This window comes from Rhea americana, unplaced genomic scaffold (assembly GCF_003343005.1).
Source record: "Rhea americana isolate MKP2758 unplaced genomic scaffold, rheAme1 scaffold_75, whole genome shotgun sequence".
Taxonomy (NCBI): Eukaryota; Metazoa; Chordata; class Aves; order Rheiformes; family Rheidae; genus Rhea; species Rhea americana.
In genome coordinates, this window is record NW_028186923.1 from 1,458,447 (window position 1) to 1,483,275 (window position 24,829).

Sequence of the window (24,829 nt, forward strand, 5' to 3'; positions counted from 1 at the left end):
AGTCAGGACCCACCACCTTAAACATCRAACAAAAAGAGCGGAGTAATGGCCACTTCCAGGAGACTGAAATATAAGTACAGTACAAAAGGTCACTTGTTACCTGATGGTCGGGGYGGGGGGCAAGGAGAGGACTACTATATCATACTGTCTTTGAGAAATGAGAGCTCTGAGAGGAGTTAATAATGCAGTTTGAAAATAATATTTATCAGCATGAAATATTAAAACCAATCCAGGGTTTTGAACGTGAAATCCATCCTCCAGCTAAACAACCCTTTCCTCAAGCAGCAAATGCCCGTAAATGAAAAAAAATTGAATTTCTCTTGCATAATGAAGATAACACTATTTTAAAATATTTAAGTCTCCTCATGATCACTACATATGAGAATAAACTACTGAAGAAGCKAAAGACTCAGGGAGCAGGCCTGAACGTTAGGGTGTAATGACAACGTGCAGAATACATGGATGCAGCTGAGGACAGGATCAAAAGCCAGCRAACACCAAAACACAGAAGAAGCCCACACTCCCCGCAGAGTGGCAGAGGGCACGGCATGCTTTTACAGGTGCCATCTAGTGGAAGAAGAGTAAGYGAAAGGAGGTTGGTGATGGTATCTTCATTTCATTAGTGACCTCCCATCTTAGCTAAGATTTCAAGCCAACCAGGACTAGGCTGTTTCTGAGGTTGGGGGACACGTCGGGATGACATTTCTCATCATTAATTGCCAAACTTGGTTAGTTAAATGACAAAGTAAGCAAAGTTAGAGAAGATTTTCTGTATCAAGATACAGATACTGTATCTTGAAGGGAAGGATATTATTACATTTTGAAGGGTGAATTGTGGGTAAACTGAGTACATTTGTGTTGTATTGAGCACATTTCAGAGAACTAAAGAGCACTATAAAAACAAACATTGGATATAGAGACAAATCGAAAAAGTCAAAAACATTAGAAAATTTACTAATARGACTAGAATAAAGTTACACCCTTTCATTTACTGACCAGGAATACTTGCAACCCAAATGACCCACATGTACGAACAATAGTTTACGGAAAATCATGACTGAAAGGACGTATGAACTCAATACAGAAAAAGCAAAGACCCTCTYGCCGCTATGCTTACACAGTAAAGATGTTTTACCACACCTGAACCTAACGAGATCTGTCTTGCTTCTGCACCTGATGGTGACAGACACCCTGAAGTATACGTCCTCCTCCTGGAGACTCAGCACACAGCGATGGGATGAAGGAAAACCAAGTCTGCTCCCAGGAAACATTCATCGTTCTGTTGAGCTTTTGTAAATGTGCAAATAAAGCTGAGGCTGACCCTCCCTCAAACAGTTTTCCAGTAAGTTTCCCCCTGTGACCATCAGAGATGCCAGCAGTGCAGCTCTTTCGCCAGCTAATGGCTTGGCTCTGTAATTAACTTCTGTTTACTTTCAGACCAAGATATTGGAACCATGAATTTTATATCCTGAAACACTGCTAAAGTAATTTGTACTATTCTGGCTAATCCCCAGATGCAAAATATCTGAGAGAGATTAAACAATCTTCATTTAAAAGCAACATCGTTTACTGTTTAAAGTTAAGGTCTAGATTTTGTCCAGAGGCTGTTACTTGTGCCCAGAGCTCCCTCCTGGCCTGCACATCTCCGCAGCAGTAGTTCCCTYCAAACTGATGTGCCCACTAACACAGACGAGTCCGAGCTCTGGCTGTAGGGGAAAGCTCTRCCATTTTTTCTCTGAAGGTAATACCACACCACGTATGCGATTTTAATGTTAAGAACTGCACTAATACTGGAAGGAAGTAGTTCACATTTCTGCATCAAGAAACAASGGAAGATATCCACCCACTCACTTTTACATATACGAGTCACTCGATTTGGGGCTGTATTAACAAAAATAAAGCCCCATCCCTGAAATCTTCAGGCGGGGCCTGTGGACAGGGGAGAGTTCACTGCGAGCTCGAGCCTAAGATTTAAAGGAAAGGAATCAGCAGCCAGTTCAAAGTTTTAAAGCTAGTACTGTCTGCTTCATACTTCCTCCTTGCCTCCCATCTCTTTCCCCTTAGGCTCTCTTCAAAGAAGGTTGGTTTTATATAAAAGCTGTGCAGAAGAATAAAGACTTACTTTATTAAAGACAAGCCCTAGATTTGAATACGCCTGCCCTGAAATATGCTGGTGATAATGCCATTCTAAAAAAAAACAAAAAACAAACAAAAAAAAAATGCTCCCCCCCCCCAAACTCGCAGCATAATTACTTTGGGATCAGAGTGCAAAATGAGATGCATTTATACTTAGTTCACTGCTTTGGACTTGTGGTGGCGCCAGGGTATGAGATTCAGGCGTGGTGACAGAGGAACATGAGGACACAGGGTCACCAGCAGAGACCTGTGCTTGAAGCACAGGTCTTCTCGGGTCACTGTTAATGATAACAACTGACCTGCAAACACTAGGAAATGACTGAGTGCAAAGCAGAAGTCTTGATTAGAAACAAGGACTTGTGCTGCCTTAAGAACTTTATCTAGAACGTGTCAGCTATTATATTTTAAAGGTTGTATCTAATCTCTATTTTGCTATTAACATAAGCTGTTTCTTTAGAAATTAAAACAATAAAAATTTGGTGGGAAAGATGAAAYTGGTCAAAGCTACTAAACACTTAGTAACTAATAGTCTCTTCCTAAAAAAGAAGCAACAGGATTTAGGCTATTTTAAGTTTAGCAGCATGTCATTATTTAATAATCAAAATTTCTTTTCAAATCACCTCCAGTTACTTTAAGACAACAAGAAAGAAATCTATTATTACAGGAAGAAATTCCATGTAATAATCTGAGGAGTTTTTGCACTCTCACTGTCAGCAAGCAGTTCTATCATCAAGTGCCCAATAGGTCAACGTTTCAAAACGTCACATACCTCTGTTAACGTATATGCTTCCTCTGCMGTGCATTCAGCTTTCATTGTGGGGTTACTCAGTGCAAATATGATGGGTCGCTCGTTGATAGAGCCCATCGCTTTGATCACGTCATGCGAGAAAAGCCGTCCAGCTCCTGCAACCCCTGGAGTATACAGGAACACAYAAAAATGGAATCAATTCTCAACTTCCCCAGGTCAGATGATGATTATAGATGAAGTCCACTGCCACTCCCAAAGACTGAGCAAACCAGCACAGCCTTGTCATTGCACAGGAGACAGAGACCAAGCACTGCTCTGATATYGGCTGCTTGAAAAATCTCATTCTTCGTAGGAACACCTAATTAATGCGTTCCAAAAGCCTGTTTTACATGCTTTTTTGTATTGATGTGTGTAAAGAATGCTTATCATTGCCCTGGATAAGCAAGAGGTGACTGCAGCTCTCTGAGGATGATTCATCCAAGTTGGGTGTTAACTGTACAACGCACTTTCCTTTCACATTGGCATTTCTAACCACACCTAAACACATAGATATAAATACATAAAAATGAATACACACCAGATGTAGACTTAAGGACAGYTACTCAGTCCAGAAAACGTTTCCCTCATCCCTGCCGAAAATGATTCCGTGTAAAGGGAGTTGTAACAGGAAATACTTGTAATCCCATCTGGCCTCTGGGGACAGCCACAGTTATAAATCGATACATATATAGGTATGGCATACATGTCAGTGACCTTATAGGTACTGGTGACCAGGGACCGCAGTACCAGACAACTCCTTCAAGTCAGGCTGCGGGCAGAAAAGCTGACTAGAGGAAGGGAGGATGGCCAAAAAAAAAAATTACTCAAATTAGGAGACTCTTGTCTATCAGAAAATACAGTGGTTCCTGCCTCTGTTCTTTCCCTTGAGAAGCGTATTCTGATACATGATTTTTATTGCCCTTCACTGGAGTTTTGGTTCATTGTGGCCACGCAGTCTCTCAGAACATGCTCAGAGTTGTTCTGAGCAAGGTCACCGATGGGCAGGACAAGGACTGGAGCAAGCAGCTAACAACCACACAAGGCACAGAAGGAGCAGCACAGCTCCAGCGAAGGATACACTGAGAGATAACTTTCAGCTCTATRTATTTCCAAGCAGAAAATAGCCCTTGGTTTTTCCTTTTTATCCCAACAGAAATGCAGATCACCGTCACCAACCTCCTTGGGACCACATTACCGAAAGCAAACACAGCAAATAACCAAGTTGTGGAAATACAGAAATGAAAATAACCCTACTTACCAATGATAGCTGAAGGCTGAAGTACATTCACTGCCTCTACAAATGTCTTTGGTATCTTCTCTGGAGCCTGGTGCGTAAATGGTTCTTGATTGGAATCTACTGTGTGTTCTCGGCCCTACACATTAAAGTTGATGCTGTTTGTGAGAAGGCCACAGAGAGCACTGGTGATGTGTATTGTGGTATTTCCAGGCCTGATGCATTCTTACCTGAATCAGCAAACCATATTTGTCAAACATCCATATTTTCTTGTAGGCTTCCTCAGCAGAAATACCGCTTTCCATCATAGCCATAACTATGAGGTTTGCAATTCCCAGGGCAGCCTGACAGATTAAAGGACTTCTGTTTTTAATGAGCCACAAAATGGGTCTGTCATCACAAACACCACCCCACTCTAGATCCCCACAAAAATTATTTGTTAGGTCAGCTCTGAAACACAAGCAATGTTTGCGYAGACRGGGGCACATTCCTGGGATCAACAGMGTCGTGCCTTTAAGCAAGAAGAGAGGCAGCTCTTTTGGGTACTGTGCCCYGTGCTGGGCCTGTACCCGYTSAGCAGCTACAGCAAAGTGACCCAGCTGGMCACTCAGAATGAGCTATTGCTGCAGCCCTCCTTCCAAGAAATCATGGCCTAGCGTTTTGTGCCCAGCTGCTTTCTATACCCTTCTCTGCTCTTGCTGCTGGTCATAGAGGCCACGTGGWCAGAGAAGGCAACAGGGCAGAAAGTAGATGCTGGCAACGCTTCCCTTTCTTTCCACCTTTCTCACTGAATCATAATTTCATGGTAAAATCTCCTTCTACTACATACAAGTCTCTGATGATTTGAGAAGCCCATGTAACAACATGAAAGACTGAGCCCTGGCAAATGTTAAGTGCCTTTCAAATAGTCTTCTTCAAGCAGGTTCTCCCTTCTGTTAATGTATTTTAGCTGACCTKACATAAAGAGTTCTACAATAAATTTCAAAGGATGTGAACATCCAGATTTTACAGAACCAGAAAATATAACACAATACAATCTTTTGTTGTCCTAGAGACCTTAGGAGAACTCACCTCTCCTGCTCCTAGGAACAGCACTTTCTGCTCTGCAATTGGTTTACCAGTGGCYCTCTGTGCTGCCAACAGTCCTGCTAAGGCCACTGAAGCTGTTCCTACAAAAGCAATACAAACCTGAGAAGAGCTGAACAGATCTACATGGCAGATTATTCTTTCAGGCAATGTTTTTGCATATATGTTAACAAACATAAACAAAGCTCATACCTTGAATATCATCATTGAAGGTACAGTATTTCTCTCTGTATTTTCTCAAAAAACGAAAAGCATTGTGATTTCCGAAGTCTTCAAACTGGATAAGCGTGTTCTGGCCATACCTACAGAACACGGCAAATATTCTTATCATTAGATGCATGAACAAATTATTTTAAAACAAATCCTGCACTTAATCAATTATCTCTGGACAGAAAATCCCCTCAGGCTTTTCACTGCTTAAAACAGTTCCATCTCTGTTCTGTGTGTACTTAACAGATAACTACAAACAGCATATTCCAAGTCACAGAGAAAATGACTAGAGCCAGAAATACAGCCCATGTCTCCTGTCATYTAGTCCTATCTTCAGTAAATGACTTTTTATCTTTCGTAAATGACTTTCAAGGACAGTGTGTCATGGGCTCTTTCTGCCAGTAGTTTTGGCCATATTCTTGCGCGGAAAATCCAGTGTCATACCTGTCTGTAATGGCTTCCATAAATTCATCAATTAGGTCATCATAGACCTGCGAGCGATCCCTTTTTTGGTACAGGCCCATATAAAATGGGTCTTTTAAGAGTGTCTGAAAARAATAAATGAGAGAGAGCAGCAAGATGAGTCACCTCCTCAGTAYACACTTCCCAGTGTTCACAGTAACACATTTTGCACCTTTCTCAAAGATACTGCATTTATATAGCCACTTTAACTGCCTCCAGTCTATATCAACACTCAGTAATATCAGCTGGCACTTGGGGTTGGTGATGGCTGCTTTTACAATGGAACAAATCAATACTGTGAACAATAAACTGCTTTAATAAATTGGATTCACATTTCCAGCCTCTCAAAGTCAGGTCAACTTGACTGTCTATTTTACAGTGTACCAGCATTCAAATTACTTCCAAATGCACCATTTCACTGTCACATTAACTGGAGTTTTTCAGTAACTGATATATAGCTACAAAGCAAATTGCCTTTAAATAAAATATTTGATTTCATTTTAAAACAAAGCGCTCAAATAAAAATCTCCTCTTAGTACTAAATACTTTTAACAATTATAGYAAGAGTTTATGGCAGGTGAAGTTTAGTCAAACTCACTGTATTATCAGTTCCAACGTCGATACATACAGGCAAGCATTTATCTGGATGTATACCTGCACACGCCGTATACAGACACAGTTTTCCTACTGGAATTCCCATTCCATAGACACCTAGGTCTCCAAGACCCAGTATTCTTTCTCCGTCCGTGACAACAACGGCCTGCAAACAAAAACAAGTGAAGTCATATATGATTTCTGGAATTTATAAAGCTTAGAGTAATGTTAACTGTGCTTTTTCCAGGCAAAAATTCAAGTATGTTTATACAGTTAAACCAAGTATGAATAGATTACAAAGAATTTTTATTTTTTTAAATCTGAAATGATAACATTTTACTCCTTGCCCATTTTACCCAAGCAGAAAGTAGACAAGATAATACCAGAATCTGCTGAGCTCCTTTTTGTCTGCTGAAAGCTACTGCCTAAATTCCTGAAAGCAAAGTGGGAAGAATCCAGGCCAGAAGAATCCAGGAGCAGCTTGTAACTCAGGTATATGATTTCCACTCCTAAATCCGGACAGCAAGAAGTCTGGATGAGTATTATCCACCTCATCTGTTTTTGTGGTTTCGGATCCAGCTGGGTCACRTAGATTTAATGGTAAAACCTGGGTCTCCCAGCTATCACTTCTATGTTCTTATCTGAGGACACGATCACCTCTCCCAAAGCTATGTAATATAGTAAATAAGACCCAGAGGTGCACCCGCTAGCACCTCCCAGATGGAATGATAAAGTAAAACAAAAGACTGGCAAACCTAGTTCTGATCATCACTGTTTACTCAAACTGTAAACCTCATATTTATAACAAAACACAGTTCAAGAGATGTTTTGTTTTCATTAACTATATTTGCCATCATTGTCAAACAACTGCCAAGGATGCCTGATTTAGCGTTAATTTTTCCATGAAATATCAACCAATTTTAGGGAACTCAACTCAGATCAAATAACAATTAGAAAAAAAAGAATTATATAGTGATAGTACCTTAACGTCATTCTCTGGCCAGTTGTTCACAATTGATCTTATATGACCTCTGTCTGAGATAGAAATAAATAATCCTCTGTAAGAAAAAAACAAACCAGAAATATTTTATAGGTGGTAATTAGAAATTTCACCTTGCTTTCTAAAACAAAATTTTGAACAGTAAAATTTTCATGAAAATAAATTATAAGTCTGGAAATCAATTACATAAAACAGTGAAAAGACAATTTTCTAACAAGCTTAAGTCTATCTGGCTACTCTATCACTTTAAAACAAAATCAGAAGCAGAGAAAATACTGGTCATGATGCTACTTGGATTTTAAAAGTCCTACAGAGAGCCAGCTTAAATACTCCACTAGGGCAAAACACCTCTGGTGTTTGTTTCAGCAAGACAGGACAGGACCTACTCTCCCTGAAAGGATGCGAGAAGGGAATATGACCCTAAGCCTGGTTTTACCTTGGTGCATCTCTCTTCACAACATTACAGAAGGAGAGAAGAGGGGAAAGCAAGGAAAGGCAGGGACTGACCACACTGTCTGCTCTGGGAAGAGAAGAACAGCACTCCCCAAACTGCAGGAAAAAGGGAGGGGAGAAAAAGAGGCAGCAAGGAGCAGAGGTGAAGCACAGAATCGACCATAGCTATTCCACTTGCTGCAASACATTTGTAGTTAGGAGGAAAGGGGGGGACTGTAACAGATAATATAACTTGGACAGTGATGGTTCTGGAAAGAAAGGGAGCACATCCTGAGCTCCCGTACATGTTGCCATTCACAGATAAACAACTTCTAGAGGACAGTTTTCAAACTGGCCTGCAATACACATGGAGGAGAGGAAACAGGGAGGAAGCACATAAGAGCTAAATGTACATGTATCACATTCTCTGCCCTAGATTAGGAACAAAAACTGTTAGCTTTTTACTGTCTGTCACAGCAGCTGCACTGTGCAGTGCAGTCCTTAGGGAAGTGAAAGATTAGCCCTTTTCTGCACTGCACTGAAACCCTCAAGTAAGAGGGCTCTTGAAATACATAGAAATATCATGGAAATGAGCTGAAATGAATGACAATCTGAATTGCTTTCCTCAACAYGGAGCTAATAACCTGAACTGCTATTTTGAATCACTGCTGAACCCAATTCAGACCCCAACCAAGCACACTTACTGCTTCAACATCACTGAAAAGGGCTCCCARTAGCAATCACTTTAATACAAGGAATATTGCACTCAACAGGGTATGCTGAGCCAAATCAAGCTGCAGTCTCTCCTTCTCTGCTTTGCCAAGGACTCTCCCTAAACCACAGCTCACCAGCCTCTGCACCCAAGACGTAATGACTTACTGCTCCGTAGACCACCGTAAGTCTCTCCAACGTGGCGAGCTTTGGCCACTTCTAGTGGGAAAACACTGGTCACAGCTTCGATTCTGACACAGTCGTCGTTGCCCTGAGCTTCTTACAGCAAATCTGCCAATGTGCACGTGCTCACATTTCTGTGTCTCCGAGCAGGCTGCAAGCAGGTTTGCCTTGACTGGTGAAGCGCAGAGGAATATATCTAATGAACCTAACTGAAGTTTGCCCTCCTTAGCAGAGTGTCACACCAGATGACTTCCAGAGACCCTTTCAATCTATATTTTTCTCTGAATGTGCTGCTCCTCTCCAGATTCCCAGCTCCACAGATGTGATTTCAAGAGCTGGAGAAAACCACAGCAATATCCTGGGAATGCAAGTGCAGCATGGCCTCCTGGGGAGAGCCGGAAATAGGGCTGAAGCCCTTCACTTTTGTTCTTTTTTTCCCAAATAAACTGGCTCTTCAGTTGTTAYTAGTGAACCAGCCTAACTTTAATGTACCTGAATCCAAATGAAAATGAAATAAAGCATTTCCAAACCTCAGAGAAGTATAYAGAGAAAGTGATAATAAAAGTAGTAGCAGTGTATATATATATGTATCATTCTTACTTTGGTCGCCTGAAGATGTGTCCATACTGGGAGCAGGCAAGGCCTACTGTTGGTGTATATACAATGGGCATTAACCGCTCAATATCATCTTGTAATACCCTATAGAATAATTTTTCATTTCTCTCTTGGATTCCCATTATGTAGATATACCTGCAATAAAGCAAAGAAAAAAAAATATGTTTCACATTTATGCTTATGTAAAATAATGTGAAAAATGGCAAAGCAAAAAACCAATCTTGCTTCACACTATATCTTCATAAAATTCCTTCCTCCTCTCAAGTCAGGCTTTGAGAACTACACAAAAGTTGTAAAGGGAAGAGTAGCAGTACTAAAAAGCGGCAATAAAAATAACTGATAATGACATACCATGGATGCTAACAAATTAAGGCACAAATATGCATTATGATATAAGATAGCCCATGGATTTATTACAGGATACAGCTGGGAGTCTCATTACTGCTTAAAAAATATATCAGTGAAAGAATATTTCAGCTAAAAAAGGAGGTCTTGACAGTAAAATCTTCTTAATCATAACATTAACACAGCTGCAAAACTAATCAGCTCCTAACAGAAGTCCGCTTTGAAGGACACAACTCAGTGTGTACATTAAGCCTTCATTTTTGCCAATTTATATACCAGCCGATCAGGTACCAATTCACATCCAGCTTAGCTGACTGGACGGTGTACAGACCATTAATTAGGGATTATCTTAGGTYACAGCTACTGCATACTTTGATTTGATCATTTCAGATCAGCAGGTGAAATGACATGGATTTAGAAGTTATCTTTCAGTTGCCATGAGAACAGAGTTTTTACATGGTCCAGTATGCTTCAAATCATCCTAATGCTACTCTTGCCTTTACGAGGCTGCATATTTTCTGTGCAAATATTCACATATTTATATGAAAATGGTAACAGAACATGCCATTTTAACAAAATAAAACATCTTATACTTTTTCCATCCAAATAGTGGGTTTAAAAAAAAATTGATCTCAAAGAACTACTCATTAAGAGCCTCAAAATATTACGGTTGTATTTTYCTTCTAGCAACAATTACAATACAAGATAAACATTACTTTTCACATCTAATTAGCAAGTTACTTAAACTCACACAAGTTTTTCTGGTGTTCTCCAGAGCTAAAAAATAATTCTGTGCTCTGACAACCTGCCAGCCAAATCTTACCTACTATAGAACCATAACAGCAAGGTCTTCAGAAAGCTGCTGCTCCTAAATCTGCAGCTCAGCTACTGGCAAATCTGTGTACATTCTTTTTTGTTGCCTCATGACTATGCAATGTTACAAAATTGCTCCCCAACCTCATTTAGCTACATAAGGCACTAATGAACGAAGTTTGTACAAAATTGAAAACAACATCCAACAACCGGAAAACTTAGTGGAGGCCAAGAAAGCGTGTGTGGTCATCCCAATGAAATATTTTTACACCAATTCCTCTACCAGCCTGACAAAGCGAGGCTGGAGGAGTGCTTACTTTTCCAGGGGGTCATTCATTTTTGCCAAATTCTTATGGAAGCGTAAGGCTTGAATGTCTTGTGTCTCTATTTTAGGAGGTAGAAGTCCTTGCAACCCAAGCATCTGTCGTTCCTGTAGCGTGAAGGCCATGCCCTGAAAACAAGAGAGAGGTGAGAAACACTTAGTTTTTTTTTTCTAGTAGTTCTATTTATAATGTATTTGTCATTTCTGACTATCCACTTCCAGGATACCCATGCACACTGCTCAAAGTACACCAAATATTATTGGACCAATGTCTCTTTGGAGAAAAAAGACATCTTGTCCTATTYTACAGGCTGGAGAACTGAACAAAGAAGCAATTATTACATTGTTTGGCAAAGAGCAGCACTGAACCCAGACCTCGCTTCTGTCCTTCAACCACCAGCTCATGCAAAATCATAGCGAGAAAATTTGGTTGCTGCGTTTCCCGCCAGCTGTGGCGGCCCTGCATTCCTGTTGTGTTGCAGGAGCCACAGTTAGCAGAGGTGGGATATAGCTGCCCCTGTCTGGGCTCTCCTCATCCATCGGTGCCCTTCTGACCGCCGGCTCGCTGTAGCTCTGGTCCTCACACCTTCCCTAGGTCTCACTGTCCTCTGTAAARCTGGAAACAACTAAGAGATTCCACGGCAGGTATGCTGAGATTTAAAAGTAAAAAGAAAAAACAAAGACAGGTGGTTACTGGAATGTTTCAAAGGCTGACCAGGAACATACAGGTCACCTAACCCTGTCCCTGCAAYCACAGCCAGTAACACTGAATCATGACAGCTTTCTCCAAATTGCTCCATTTTTGTCCATATTTCTAATAATCTAGCCAGACCCTAGAAGGTTACTGAATTGCCCTAATGCTTCTACTGAGATCACAACCAGTCCTTCCTCTTTAATTAGGGCAAGTGCTAATTTCTTAATATCTTCATTTTTCTACTACCAAATGGTCTTTTCTGTAACAAATTAAGTCTCAAAAGAGTTAAATCACAAAAATACCCCACCATTGCCATTCTTCTCTGTTGCAAGGTGGATTGAGTTTTACTTTAAAAGCTGAAGATCACTGCTGAAAGAAAAAATAATTTAAAACCTTTTAATATTYTGATTTTAAAATTAATTGCAGTACACATTAGGTCCTAACATGACTCTAATCCTTAAGACATTTTGAGTTATTTAACARTAATATTCAAGCAGGCATTAACGGCTGGCACTTCACTTAATATACTTAATGGCCTGCTGTGAGCTACCTGTAGATAAAGAGGCACCATCACAGGGCAATTAAGTCCTAGGCATAACTTTGCAAAACTTAGCTGATACAAAACCTGACCTCAGAGCCAAAGCTGCTAAATGCAAACCTCATTCTGGCCGTAACTGACTCCAAYTTAAGTTTGCTCCTGCCAAAAGAAAAACAATAAATTTTCTTTACTTGAATTTATTCAGCTGGGTYGGTTTAGTGAATGGTTAATCAGTATTTGAGAAAGTAGGAGCTGAAAATGCAGGAAAGACTTCCCTGTGCCTCTGTGCCCTATCAATCCATCAGTAAAAGCAGAACCTCAAAGGGAGAGGGCTGTTCCTCCAAATGTTTTGAAAGCAAAGGAAACAAGAAACATCAGATCTACTAACAMACTGAGATTCCTTTGTTTGCTAAAGCAGCTAGATTAAAAAACAAAAGCACGCTTTCTCAAATTTACCCACACCTAAAGCAGATTAACTGCCATGTTAAAAGAAAAAAAAACATTTTAAAATGTTGTTTTATGTCAACTACCCTATAAATTCCATCTGCAGTCAGACAAATCGTAAGAAAAAGTTTTAATGAAACATTTGCCCATTTCAGAATAACAAAAAATAAAATTAGCAATTAGAATATATGTTTTTTCACCTCTGTAGATGGTTGAATAGATTTTCATATGTATTTGTAAAAGTACTTGCACCTTTGTATTTATATAAAGTATATATATTTCTTACAAAAAGAAAACGTGGTTTAAAGAGGCTATAATTCATTGTAATTTAGCATACTTGAATTGTTTATAAACAACGCAGATCAACTACACCTTAGGAAATCCATAATTAAATACAGTTGATTTTGATTTATATCATTTTTCTCTTTATTTATTCAAAGTCATTACTATCAGTCATTCTGACTATACTGTTTTAAGCACTCCACCTGCTTTCTGGTACTAACTGCACACTATATTCTAAAGTAATAAAWTATCTGAAGGTTCAGAAAGCAAGCTAGTCTACCTCAAGGAGGAAAAAAATAGATCAAAAATGAAAAATAAAATTAGAAAAGCTTGAAGTATTTATCCCCAAAATAGACTGATCCCATACATGTCTAAGATTTAGCTTCCAATGTAACAGACTTGACATTTAATATTAAATCCAATTTATTCTTTTTTAATTATCTGTGAGTCACTTGCAAGTCTTTTTTTTTTCCCCCTCATGTACTTGTTATGCTCATGTATTCTTCTGCTACTTTCTGTAAGCAAACTGCAGATTGTCGCTTATTCCTCATCTTTTTACCCTGGSTGCTTGTCATTTGTAGGTCACGTGTAGTGGTCGCAGCCACTGTAGCCGCGTGATGCCTTTTCCTGATAAACGAATTGAGGAATAAAACATTGCAGATGGGAACAGAATCAGCAAGCAGCAGAGGCACGAGGAACAAGCCAAGGGGAACAGACAGCAAATGCCATCTTCTCCCCTCAGTTCAGACACACTTCTTCAGCAAGACCGTAAGTATTCAGATGGATACAAATAAATTAGCTGAACATCGCTGAATCGAAATATATTTCAAGGGATTTTTTGACCAGTTTTCAAACAGTTTTTGAAGAAGTTCAAAGGATTTTTTTTCTCCAGATATTTTTTTTAATCTTTGGAACTCAGTATATAAATAATTAATTGTGGCACTAGCTTATCTTGAGAGTTGAAACAGGCAAACAAAAACTCATCAAGAAGCTAGTCAACTGAACCAGTGATACGTTACTTTTATTTCCAAATTACACTATTTATTTCCAAAGCAGAAAAATTACTACTACCAGTATAAATTCAATTATTATAAAGAATTTACTTCAGTTCCATTTCTACATCCTTCACAAGATTCACTAGAAGATTCTCGAGGAACGTAAACACATTTGTTACAGTTGCATGAAACTGAAATAGGCAAAAATATGTATCAGCTGTCTTCCATTTTTCCTTACCTAAGTTTGTTACCACCATCAGTTTATACCTTTTAAAAACAACCATTTCTCAATGCATGCCATATTCAGGATATGGAGCTAAACACAGCTGGGAAACATCTGTAGTATTTTAACCGTTACTTTAGGCACTACAAAAAATAGAAATGCCAAAAGATTTATGGTGTTAAGAAGAAAAAAAAGTTAGCAGGAGATATATAAACACTTGTCAATAAAGTTATTAGTATCTATCTGGTCTAAGATACGCTAAAAGCCAGAATCCTATTAGTGGTACTTCACTTACCAAGCTAACATTTTACTCTAAACCAGCTGAAACATCTCACTAGCAAAACCTAAAGCCTCCCTTTCAGAAATTGTTCATAAAATCCCTTAAAATAAAATCTGTTTAATCTCCATTATTGGCACAGACACTGCAAGATGACTTTCTCTTAACTTCCCTGTACACTAAAACCCAGTGAAAATAAATCCCCTGGGTCCTCAATAATACTACCAAATGAGCCCTCAGGTTTGTATTAGCAGAACAGCTAATGCCACATTTATTCAATTTATTCAGATTTTTTTCAGCCTACAGGCAACCTAGATTTTCAGCGTACCTGGAGTCACAGGAACTTTAAACACAATGAATTCTTTAGGTGGTACTAAGTACTGCCAGCTGTTGGTTTGTGAGTATGACAATTAAGCAACACCATGTTAAAAGATGCATTTTAATTTCTGAATGCCACCAGCCTYCCTACAGAAATTTAATCCTCCTTCCAACTAGGACATAACAAATTTAGTCCAGAAGAGCACTATAAAATACCCAGAGCCCTTTCCTAGGCTTGCTGTATTCCTATTCATTATCTTGGTCCACGACCATCAGCTGCTTCTTGGTTTGCATTTGGGACTCAGGGGTTGCTCCCCATGTAGCACCCAGCACGATGGAGATCTTCCTCAAACTTGGTCTGCCTAAGAGCTACAGTATTACACAAATTTTTTAGCCTCCTCCCCTCCTTCTAGCATCTCCAGTGCTGTTTGTCAGYCGCCAGGCAATCAGGGGGCACGCGGGCATTTGCAACGCTGGGACTGATGTTCTCAAAGGCACTGAAGATCCCACCACCTACTCCACTGCCCAATTTCCATTGGTTTCAGCTGCAATTAAGCACATAAATACTCTAACGATTTGGGCTTAGGTCATAGGAATCATTTTTTCATTTCATTTGACCCACAGTGTTGGGTGGGCTTTTTCAGTGTGTTTTGCACTGACTTTCGCTTAGATTAGTTTCCTTAATCCTTTTTACAGCTTAGAAGTAACAGGTGTCCTTTTTGGACAACACAGACAAGGCATGGACTGTACCTAGGAAAAAAACCCAGCACATTCAAAGACTACAAGTTAAATAATTAATATAGACAAATTTATCACACTAAAATCAACATAACGCTACAGAAAAGAAAAAGAAAAAGAAGTGTTGACGGTCTTTCCTTTTATTTATTTATTTTTAAGACAGGACAAGCTCCCATTTAATCATTGCATACTGTGCCTTTAATGCACCAGTTATCTGGCACAAGGATCTTACTTTGGCCTAACCAGTGGACTTCGCTACACAAAGCTAATGGTGCAATAAATACCAAAATAAAAAAAAAATCCAGTTGCCCACTTCACATGAAGGCGAGTAGGAGACCAGAACCTTGCCAGGACCTTCATAGCACTACTGGTAAATAGTACTGTGAGGCTTCTGAGCAGAAAAGTATCAGGTGAGACAAAATTTAATAATAAGGCTTGAGGGAAAACTGTATAGGAAGATATTTTTACCTGTTCTCATAAATGCTTTGAAGCATTTTTAAAAAAGTATAGTTTATAACAATCCCATTCAAAGCCCTTGATAAAGATGTAAATGCAGAAYATATCCAAATGCAGATACTGTTTGGAAGCTATGAATTAGCCTACTTCACAGGGAAGATTTAATAAAATGGATCTCATGTAACTACTAATCATTGTCATAACACTCAGCAGTGTATCCTAGGCTTTGAAGTAGTACCATAAACTACATTTTCAAAATAAAGTAGATTTTACTTGGGATTGCGGGCTTTTTCTTAAGTGTGCTTCCCTTTGCTAAATCTCAAAGTTCACTATTGCACAACGTGTCTCCAGTGCAAGTTAATACGTTCACTCATAAGAATCAAAGGTGTACTTGCTATCAGAAACATAGATCCAAAGTTTATCTGTGTTTATATACATAGTATATAATATGCGGATCTCCTTCGATTTCTTTCCTCTTTCATTTTTTAAACAGAATTTAACATCTTTCATCTTCCACAAACAGCACTTCATACTGGCAGGAGGCAGGGGGCTCAAGTACAACATAAAGTGAAAGCTTTTTAAATTTTCCCCATCAAGAGCAGGGCTACTAAAATGGCCAGCTGCAGTTTAGATATTAATTGCAATAAAATTGTATACAATAAAATTGTATACTTAGAGCTCTCTTGCACCATAGTCGCCTGTGTTCCTTTGAGATTTTGAGTCTTACTGTCCTTGCCTCTCCGTGAGCAGGGCCTGGCAGAATCTCCTGGCAAGACAGCTTGCAAGACGCAGCTGACATGGCACAGTGATCTACTTACTCCCTGTTGAGCTGTAAAATGACCCAGTTCTTACGTTATTATGCTTTTAAAGGGCTTAGCATCTGCAGGCAAAGACACCTGCAGTTCTTGTACCACATCTGTATGCAGGGAACCAGGTGTAAGTCACTGCAGCTGCTGTCCAGACTTGGCTAACCAGCATTTACGAATGATCTGCGTTCTGCTGGAGCTTTTTCTCCCCCAAACAGAAGCCTTTACAAACAAGCAAGCAGGTCATCCAGCCCCTTTGGGGTTTGCTTCCAAGCACGAATGGTTACGGGAAAGCTGTACTTTGCAAATCATGAGCATAATGGATTGCAATGGATCACCCATCGTTTCATCTCAACTGCACAGCATTAGTGAGCACCGCAGAGACACCTCATGACCTGCTATCCGTAACTGAACAGATGCCATTGCTTTTGTTCCCTTTTAGTGGCGTTAACCCTAYGAATCTCAAAACCAAGACAACTGCCTTCCTTCCCTCACCTGCAACCCCAAGGACTCACGAGCTGTGAGCACAGTAACTGATCGAGGTTATGTGAGGTGTAGTATCCCCTACCAATTTTGGCACATGTAGCACCTTTACAGGGAGATGATGAGAGCTAGTTACGGATTAAACAGATCCATCTTCTTTCCACATTTAAATCCTCTTAAAAGCAGGCAGATCTTCAAGGAAGCGGGTAATAGCCTTAGAAGCTGCAGATGTGTGGCCATGTGACCTCCTTACAACAACCTCTCCATCCCCAAACCAGTTGGGCAGCCCACAAGACTTGTGGTGACACTCTTCTTCCGGGCTCCGTGTGTGCGCATGCAACGTGTCTAGTAATCTCTTTCTAGTAGTTCCTGTCAATGTTTCCTGCCTTCTAGGACATTTCTTTGTCACTGACCAGGAACTGCCAGTAATATTTCAAACACTGCAATTTCCAGCAAGATAAATATCACCACTTTCAGTACATCTACATATTCTACTTATCTTGGTTTCCTAAGAAAACCAGGAAGGCAGATGGGCATTGCTTATTCTACACCTTGGCTGCTAAACCAAGCAGCTACAGTCTGCAAAATTTCCGAATAAAAGAAACCAAACATGTCTAGACCAGTGCAGTGGAAATGAGCAGTGGAAGGAGAAACGGAGCATTTCTGTTTAGAGCTTTATTTTTTACATGACCTTTCCTCACATCCTCTTGTCCTGCCCTACTTATTTTGCCCAAGTAGCTTTGTTTTCTTTTTTTATTCTGAATTGGAAATACACTGTCTGGATACTTGCCAGAAGTCAGTCAGACCACGTATATCTTTGTAAGAGGCTGATTTTTTTAAACAAAGATAATCTGTCAGAGTTTTAGTGATGTACTGAACAAGGCATATAGGAAAATAAATTGGGCTGAAAAAGCTGGAAATGAACAAAAATGAAAATGCAATTAATGTGATAGCTAAAGACAAGACAACAGATACTATGAAAAGATGACTGCCAATCTGGATAACAGRCACTAGGAGAGTTCTTCAGTAATCGTTCTGGGGATAAATCTTAAATCTTAAATTCATGACACCATCAGCAAATTCTTAATTTATTTTTTAAAATGTGTCACATACTCACATATACATGTGCCCAGGCACATATACATATAAATATGTGTGGACATACAAAATTCACTAAAGATATTTGATGAAGGGAAAAATTTAGGAAGCACTGTCAGGATACAAGAGCAATACCAAAGAATGAAGTAACTACACAAGATTGAGGAGCAAAGTAATATAAAAGGGGTAATGCAACCAACTGCACACAACAGTCACACATGAAGAGATTGAGAAGAATTGACACCACAAGGTAGAAAATTGCCAATAGACAGCAACTAAAATACAAAAAGTATCACAAACTATGCAAAGTCTCAAATTTACCCCAGGCAAAAGAAAACAAATGGATGAATAACATTATAGGTCACATATTTCCACTGAAGATAAAGACATACTGATGCCATTCTACAYGGCAGCATGGACATTACCAACATCAGGATTATCACCTGCTCTGTGCTGGAGGAGGAATGCTGGCCTATAAGTGAGAACCCCACACATTACTACAACATAAATAGCATTTTATTTGCCAGTACTAAACAAATGAAATTGTCTAAGTGCCAAACAAGCTTAAAATACTGCTTCTACACAGTAGGGATCACCAGCACAATATAAGGTCCTGAAGCCAATTAACTATAATTTGAATCCCTGTCACAGAGCAGTTCAACAGAAATCAAACATCATGGGAGACTATAAGTATACTTGATGCCAGGAATGCAGTTACAGTATGTTCTACAATTGTTTGGCTGCAACAGCAAGGGCATTACTGATATAGCTCATGACCTTTTCTGAGCTGCCCTGACAATAAATATTTGAAATCTGGTTTTGAAACATAAATGCCTAAGACAGTTCATGCAGGCRGGATGCATCTTGCAGGAGCCAGTTAAGGCTGGGAAAGACAAGGGCAAAAAAACAAAACCCAACTCCGAGAGTAAAGTAGAAAAGCAGATTAATTTACAGATGKGGAAGGGGATTTCTATCAGTGATGCTGGCATCTTACAGCTCTTATTTTAGGGCCCATGTACATTAATGGAGTCCACRTGTTTTGCAGAGTAACTCAATATAGATTATAAAAACTAAGCATAAACAACTAAAAACAAGTTATAAAATGCTGATCTCAAGTCATCAGCAGGAGATAAAGCCCATTATCTTTCTGTGTGTGTGTGTGTGTGTATACATATATATATATACACATACAAACACACTTACATATGTATATACACACATGAACACAGACGCACATACGAAACAATCAGGACAAGAAGAGGGGGAAAGGCAGTTTCCATATTTAGTCAATCATTTATTTCTCTGCTGAATTTCCAAATTAAGTTTCAACATACATACTACATCCAACCACCAAGCAGTATCACTTAAGCACTTTATAGATCCGTTCAAACAGGTGTCTGCCTTAGTGACAGACTGACTAAAGCAGAGCTGAACAAACAGGCAGGAAGTTTTTTCCTCTGCCCAGTATCATTTCTTGGAGCCAATAAAAATCAAAAAAAAAAAAAAAGATAAAAAAGATCATCTGCTATTAATAAGTACCTCTCTGCTCTTCCCTCCTCCTCCTCAAAAAAAACCATAAAAAATACTGCATTGTGCTCAGTCCCCCACAAAAATACTCCAGGCTTTAAAAAAGAAAAAAGCTATCACCAGAAAAACAGTAAGAAATGACCTATTGTTTTTGCTTCTGACCACTGCTGCATAATCAGCACTTGGAAAAGCTTTCACGGCTTGAAATAATTTCCTCTAGCACGCCAGAGTGCTTATAGGTCAGGAAAGTTTTGAGACACCCAATCTTGACAAATCACACCAGTCTATCCTCCTTTTTCCCTCCCTGCAACACTTTTATCTCAAATTTGTTTTTGCAAGCAGTCGGGTTGCTGTATTTGTGCAACCCACATTCATACAATATTGGGGCGTCTCATACTGTACAAAACAATGCAAGCAACTTTCTGTCCTCTTTCCTTCTTCTCAGGACACTGCGGAGACTCTTTCCCAAAGAAGAACTGGAGCAATTCTCACTAGAGTTACGGGCAGGACCCACAGAGATGCAGCTTGTATTTCTTAGCCTGATTCCCTCCCTCGTTCCCGCATAACTTTCAAACCCACTGCCAAACCTCTACTAATTTTGACAGAAAAAGAGCGCCAAATAAAAGAAATTCCCACAAGTTTCATTTWAAAAAAATTGCCACTTAGAAGAGCGAGCCAGCCTAGGGATCCCACCGAGAGAAGAGCTACACTGAGCACTGGCGTTAGGCTGCCAGCTGGCCACTTCACGGCAGCACGTGCTGCTTCGTGTCTGGGCAGGGGACACGCAAAGGAGCCAATGATTACCGGGGCAGAGAAGGAGCCAAGGTCACAGGGACGAAGGGAAGGAAGTTTACAGAGGAGGAGAAATTTGAAGCATGACAGGAGGGGGCGGGGGGAAAACAGAATGGAGGAGAAAAGCAAGACATCAAAAAGCACAAACCACACAAAACCATGAAAGTCCAGCTCTGCTAGTTCCTTTCTTCATAAAACCCCCTATTCAAGGCAGCTAGGTTTGTCACTTTTCTTGACCACTTGAGATGGCTTGGATTAACTGCCAAGAGATCTCATCTCATTTCTCTTTAGCTTTAGTTTAAAGATTGATCATTTCATAATCCCAAAGATGACTACTGCTCTACAAAAAAAGGGGGAGATTGGGGTACAGAGTTGGAAAAGGGAATCTTCTAAGAAAGTAGCTTTTTTTCCCCAACGAAGAGAAATTTCTCCCAATGCATGGAACCAATATAACGTCTCTACCTCCCAGATACCTTATTTTCAGATGCGCTCTCTCTGACCAGGGATGTTTCTAACTGATGTGGCTTGGTTCCCATTCACAGTCTGTCAGGTGAAATCCAGGACTAGGACTCAGAGGCTAACCCGTTCTATCATTAGCAAGTTTGAATTCAAAATTACTTTTGTGAACTATGCAATAAAGCTCTTAATCTGCTAAAATGTTCTTGGAATTCAACCAGCCAGAAAATTAAGCCAGTAATCAGCAAGAATCACCGATTCTTAACTTGCCACAAGAGAGCAGCAAGATCAGATGTGTAAACCACAGCAAATTGAGAGAAGTGCAGGCTGACAGAAGCAGCAAGTGTCATTGCAAGTCCCTGCACTGTAGTTCTCCAGGTAGCAAACTTCAAACAATCACTGGTTCCTCCATCTTCTGCGCCTTTTTTTTGGCTGTGGCCCAGTACAGTTCCTTGACCTTAACACTGAACACTGCTTCAWTCTTAGAACAAGGTTCACTGCACTGTTACCAGCTGAAGATAAAATGCTTGATAAATAGGCGCTACCAACCTTGTTTGTTCGTGGGTTTAACATCAGTGGCTTCCCTTTTTCTTTCGTATGTGCACTGCGACACGCCGTTGCGCAGGGAGCGGCAGCTACTCTTAATCGGGAGAACATTTTTTTTTTTGTATTCTGCACCTGGGAAGGAGAAAAGACAATCACTGAGATACAGATGTCGTTGAACTAATATTCATATTTCTGCGTTATCTGTTGTAAGAGAAATAGGTACATGTTAGATAAGGCTCCTCACTCCAACATTGTGCTAATCACCTAAAATTGCCTTGTTGGGGSCAGGACGACAAAAGAGACAGAAGTCTTTACAATACACAGAGTGTGATAATGAGTAGAGAGAACATACAGAGAAACTAGTGTAATTAGCATTGTGCTGTGAGCTGCAGTGAGCCGGCATTTATTARGTATTGTCTTGTAGCTGCACCCTAGACCTAGGGTGGAAAATAGCCACTCGCAAATATTATCCTTCTATGGTGACCCGCATAACTGGCACCAGTACAACTGCCAGGGAGGACAGAACAACTTGGGCCAGTACAGCCAGAAAACTGAAGCTGTGTTTCTCCAATACCTTTCTGACAACAAAATCTACTGGCTGGGACAACAGAAAGGAAAGAATACGTGTCTCTTGGCCTATTACAACTAGATTAGACAAAAATTGTAAAACAGTTAAATGATTATTGAACACCTGGATTCCATTCCTCAATTTTTTAGACTTCCAATTCTAAAAAGAAGAAAAAAAAAAGTTATTTTCAGAGGAAGCATACTCTTTTCAGTAAAGGAAATCCTTCCCTAATAGATTCAAAAATTTCTTAGAGCCACTCAAAAGCCTAGTTCTTAACACTGTCAGGTGATGACCACTTTCAAATCTATTTTATTCAATTCTTTTTAACGGAAAGCTCTTTGGAGCAGAAATTATTATTTATTACAAACTTGCATAACACAGTGGCACAAGGGACTCGTYTCTAAATGCTATTTCAACAACGTTCAGAGACAGAAGAGCAGTCACACCTCAGGACCTTACGCAGGACTGCAGCCGTAGGCTTCTATAAACCCTCATTAAGATTGCTGCCCGGCAAGGACGAGGTGTGCATCACCCGGGTGTAGTATCATGCAGAATACAGGCACAAGGAGGATGGGAGAGGAGGGGAAAAAAAAAACAAAAAGAGACCCTGGGACGGGACAGCAGGGAACTCTTCTCCCTCCTTTGCAGGGCCTCAGGGAAGGGGTCTCCAGGGCATGCAGTTAGGCTGTTCGGACAACCCCGTCCCCGCTGGCCCCAGCCTTTCGCAGCTGGTGCTCCAGGGTTCCCTGCCCCAGCTCTACCTTCAAATCCTAGACAYATGCACGAACAGTAAAACAGGTACGAGATATTTTTAAGGACTGCAAAGATGCATGGTTTGGATTTTTAATTTCTTCCAGATGGAAGACAAAAATTAGATTAACGAGTAAAATTACATTATCTTAAAAATAGCCTGAGTACTTTAAAAGACCTTGCTACAAAGTTACACATAATCAACTTTTAAGACAGCAGACTGATTTTAGAAGTTATYATCTGAGAATGTGCTTCAAAATCTTTCAAAGCATTTAAAGAATATGTATAAATCTRCTATTTTTCATCATCAGTATATCTTGGTTTCTTTTTTACCCACTGCAAATTCCAGAGGACAGCAACGCTGACATTCAGCAGGTTCACTCTCTTGTTCGTTTTGGCCTTCCAGTTTCAGAAAGTTCCGATCAAAACCCACGTGGTTAGTTGTTTTGCAGTACAGAACATAAATTTACTGCGTGGAGACAGGACAAATGGAAGTCATGCCAGCATGACAACCAAATGTTGCTTTTAACACGATAATTCCTCCCTAAACTAGCTAGTAGTGGACTGAACACAGATGGTCTGCCAGAGTTAAGGCAGATGAAAATACATACAGCAGGATCAGATAAGCAAAATTAAATTTGTGCTGCAAAACAATCAGCCKTTATGTCTTAACTGATTTTAATTCTGATAGCTCCTTTGGTATTAGTATGCAATTGTAAGTCCATGTCCTTATGCATATGGAGCCAAAAATGATCCGTGATCACACAATCCCAGTAAAACTCAGCGGGCATCTTCTCAATCTTGTTTTAGGGAGGATTCCTTAAAGAAGAAACTAAGAAGTAGGCCAAACATCACCCCTTTACTCTGCTGCATTTATGAACCAAACAAGACTGTGGCCCAGATTTCTCCTAACTAACTTCAAATCGATTAACTCTCTAATCAACAAGAAAAAGAGGCTTTTCTTGGGTAGGAGTCAAATCTTACATGGGCCAAATTACTTTCTGGAGGTGCTCCTCTCCTCAGAGGTGCCCTAGAGGGACCTAAAACTAGTCTCCTAGTTGTGGTATCTCAGATGCTTACAGCTAAGTGGAAGGAATCTGGGCTTCATTTTCCACCCATTTCCTTAGTTTAGATCCAAGAGATATGATCCCTGTTGATTTACAGCTGACAGAAAATTTAACCCTCTGACAGAATTTAACCTGTTAGATTCAAAATCAAGGCTACATCTATCACGCCATTGGGTGGGTTAATGCTTTTTGAAATAGAGCTCCCAGCCCAACCCCGCACGCCCCAACGAGATCCACAAGATCTCATCCACGGAGCGTGCGCCTGAGCCCAGTGCAGCCCTGGGTAGCTATAAAAATAGCTCACACCAAGAATTTGGAATTACAGCCAAGAGCTTCTCAGATGAAAGATTCCACCAGACAATAAAAGTACTCTAGATGCAGCACGGTCCAATCGAMGGCAAATAAGCTGGCCTGGCCACCGCCACTTCTCCTCTGGCCTCAAGGGAAGGAGGAAAGGACATGAAGCTTAATGCCACAGCAGCTCATATTTATCCTGCCTGTTTGAGGGAAGAGCTCAACAACAGGTCTGCAGGAAAGGCCCCCGAACTGATACCTGGCTTCCAGCAAAATAAAAGATTGGGTCATGCTTCTTTGCAGGAAGATTTTTAAGTAGTCATGAGGGGTTTTGTAGAAATGCTACCTAGAAAAAGATTAGGCCTGAGATGGTGGTATTTTAGCCATAAGGAAAAGCAGAAGTGATTTTAAGAGTAGAGGCTGATAGAGAAGAGGGAAGGATGTCAACYGAGGGCAAGAGCGGGCTGGGAGGATGCGAGACCAGAGATGCACAGAGCTCCGAGGTTACGCAATGTCTTGTCAGCAGGAATTAGGAAGAAAGCAGAGG

At 40.1% G+C, this 24,829-nt stretch overlaps 1 protein-coding gene across 2 annotated transcripts in view; it reads right to left on the minus strand.

Annotated features, from left to right (window-relative positions):
• Positions 1-24,829, minus strand: part of ME2 (malic enzyme 2) — a 36,698-nt gene that overhangs the window by 8,100 nt on the left and 3,769 nt on the right. The window contains exons 2-12 of one of the 2 annotated variants that reach the window (XM_085322179.1): positions 21,607-21,735; positions 10,926-11,059; positions 9,436-9,585; positions 7,492-7,567; positions 6,514-6,675; positions 5,898-6,001; positions 5,436-5,545; positions 5,229-5,326; positions 4,388-4,501; positions 4,182-4,296; positions 2,906-3,048 (exon numbers count right to left, since the gene is read on the minus strand). In XM_085322179.1, the coding sequence (XP_085178305.1) occupies positions 2,906-3,048; positions 4,182-4,296; positions 4,388-4,501; positions 5,229-5,326; positions 5,436-5,545; positions 5,898-6,001; positions 6,514-6,675; positions 7,492-7,567; positions 9,436-9,585; positions 10,926-11,059; positions 21,607-21,714 (1,314 nt within the window). In that variant the 5' untranslated portion in view covers positions 21,715-21,735. Of the gene's footprint in view, positions 1-2,905; positions 3,049-4,181; positions 4,297-4,387; positions 4,502-5,228; positions 5,327-5,435; positions 5,546-5,897; positions 6,002-6,513; positions 6,676-7,491; positions 7,568-9,435; positions 9,586-10,925; positions 11,060-11,272; positions 11,550-21,606; positions 21,736-24,829 lie in introns of those variants that run through there. The other variant, XM_085322180.1, reaches the window with a different exon arrangement.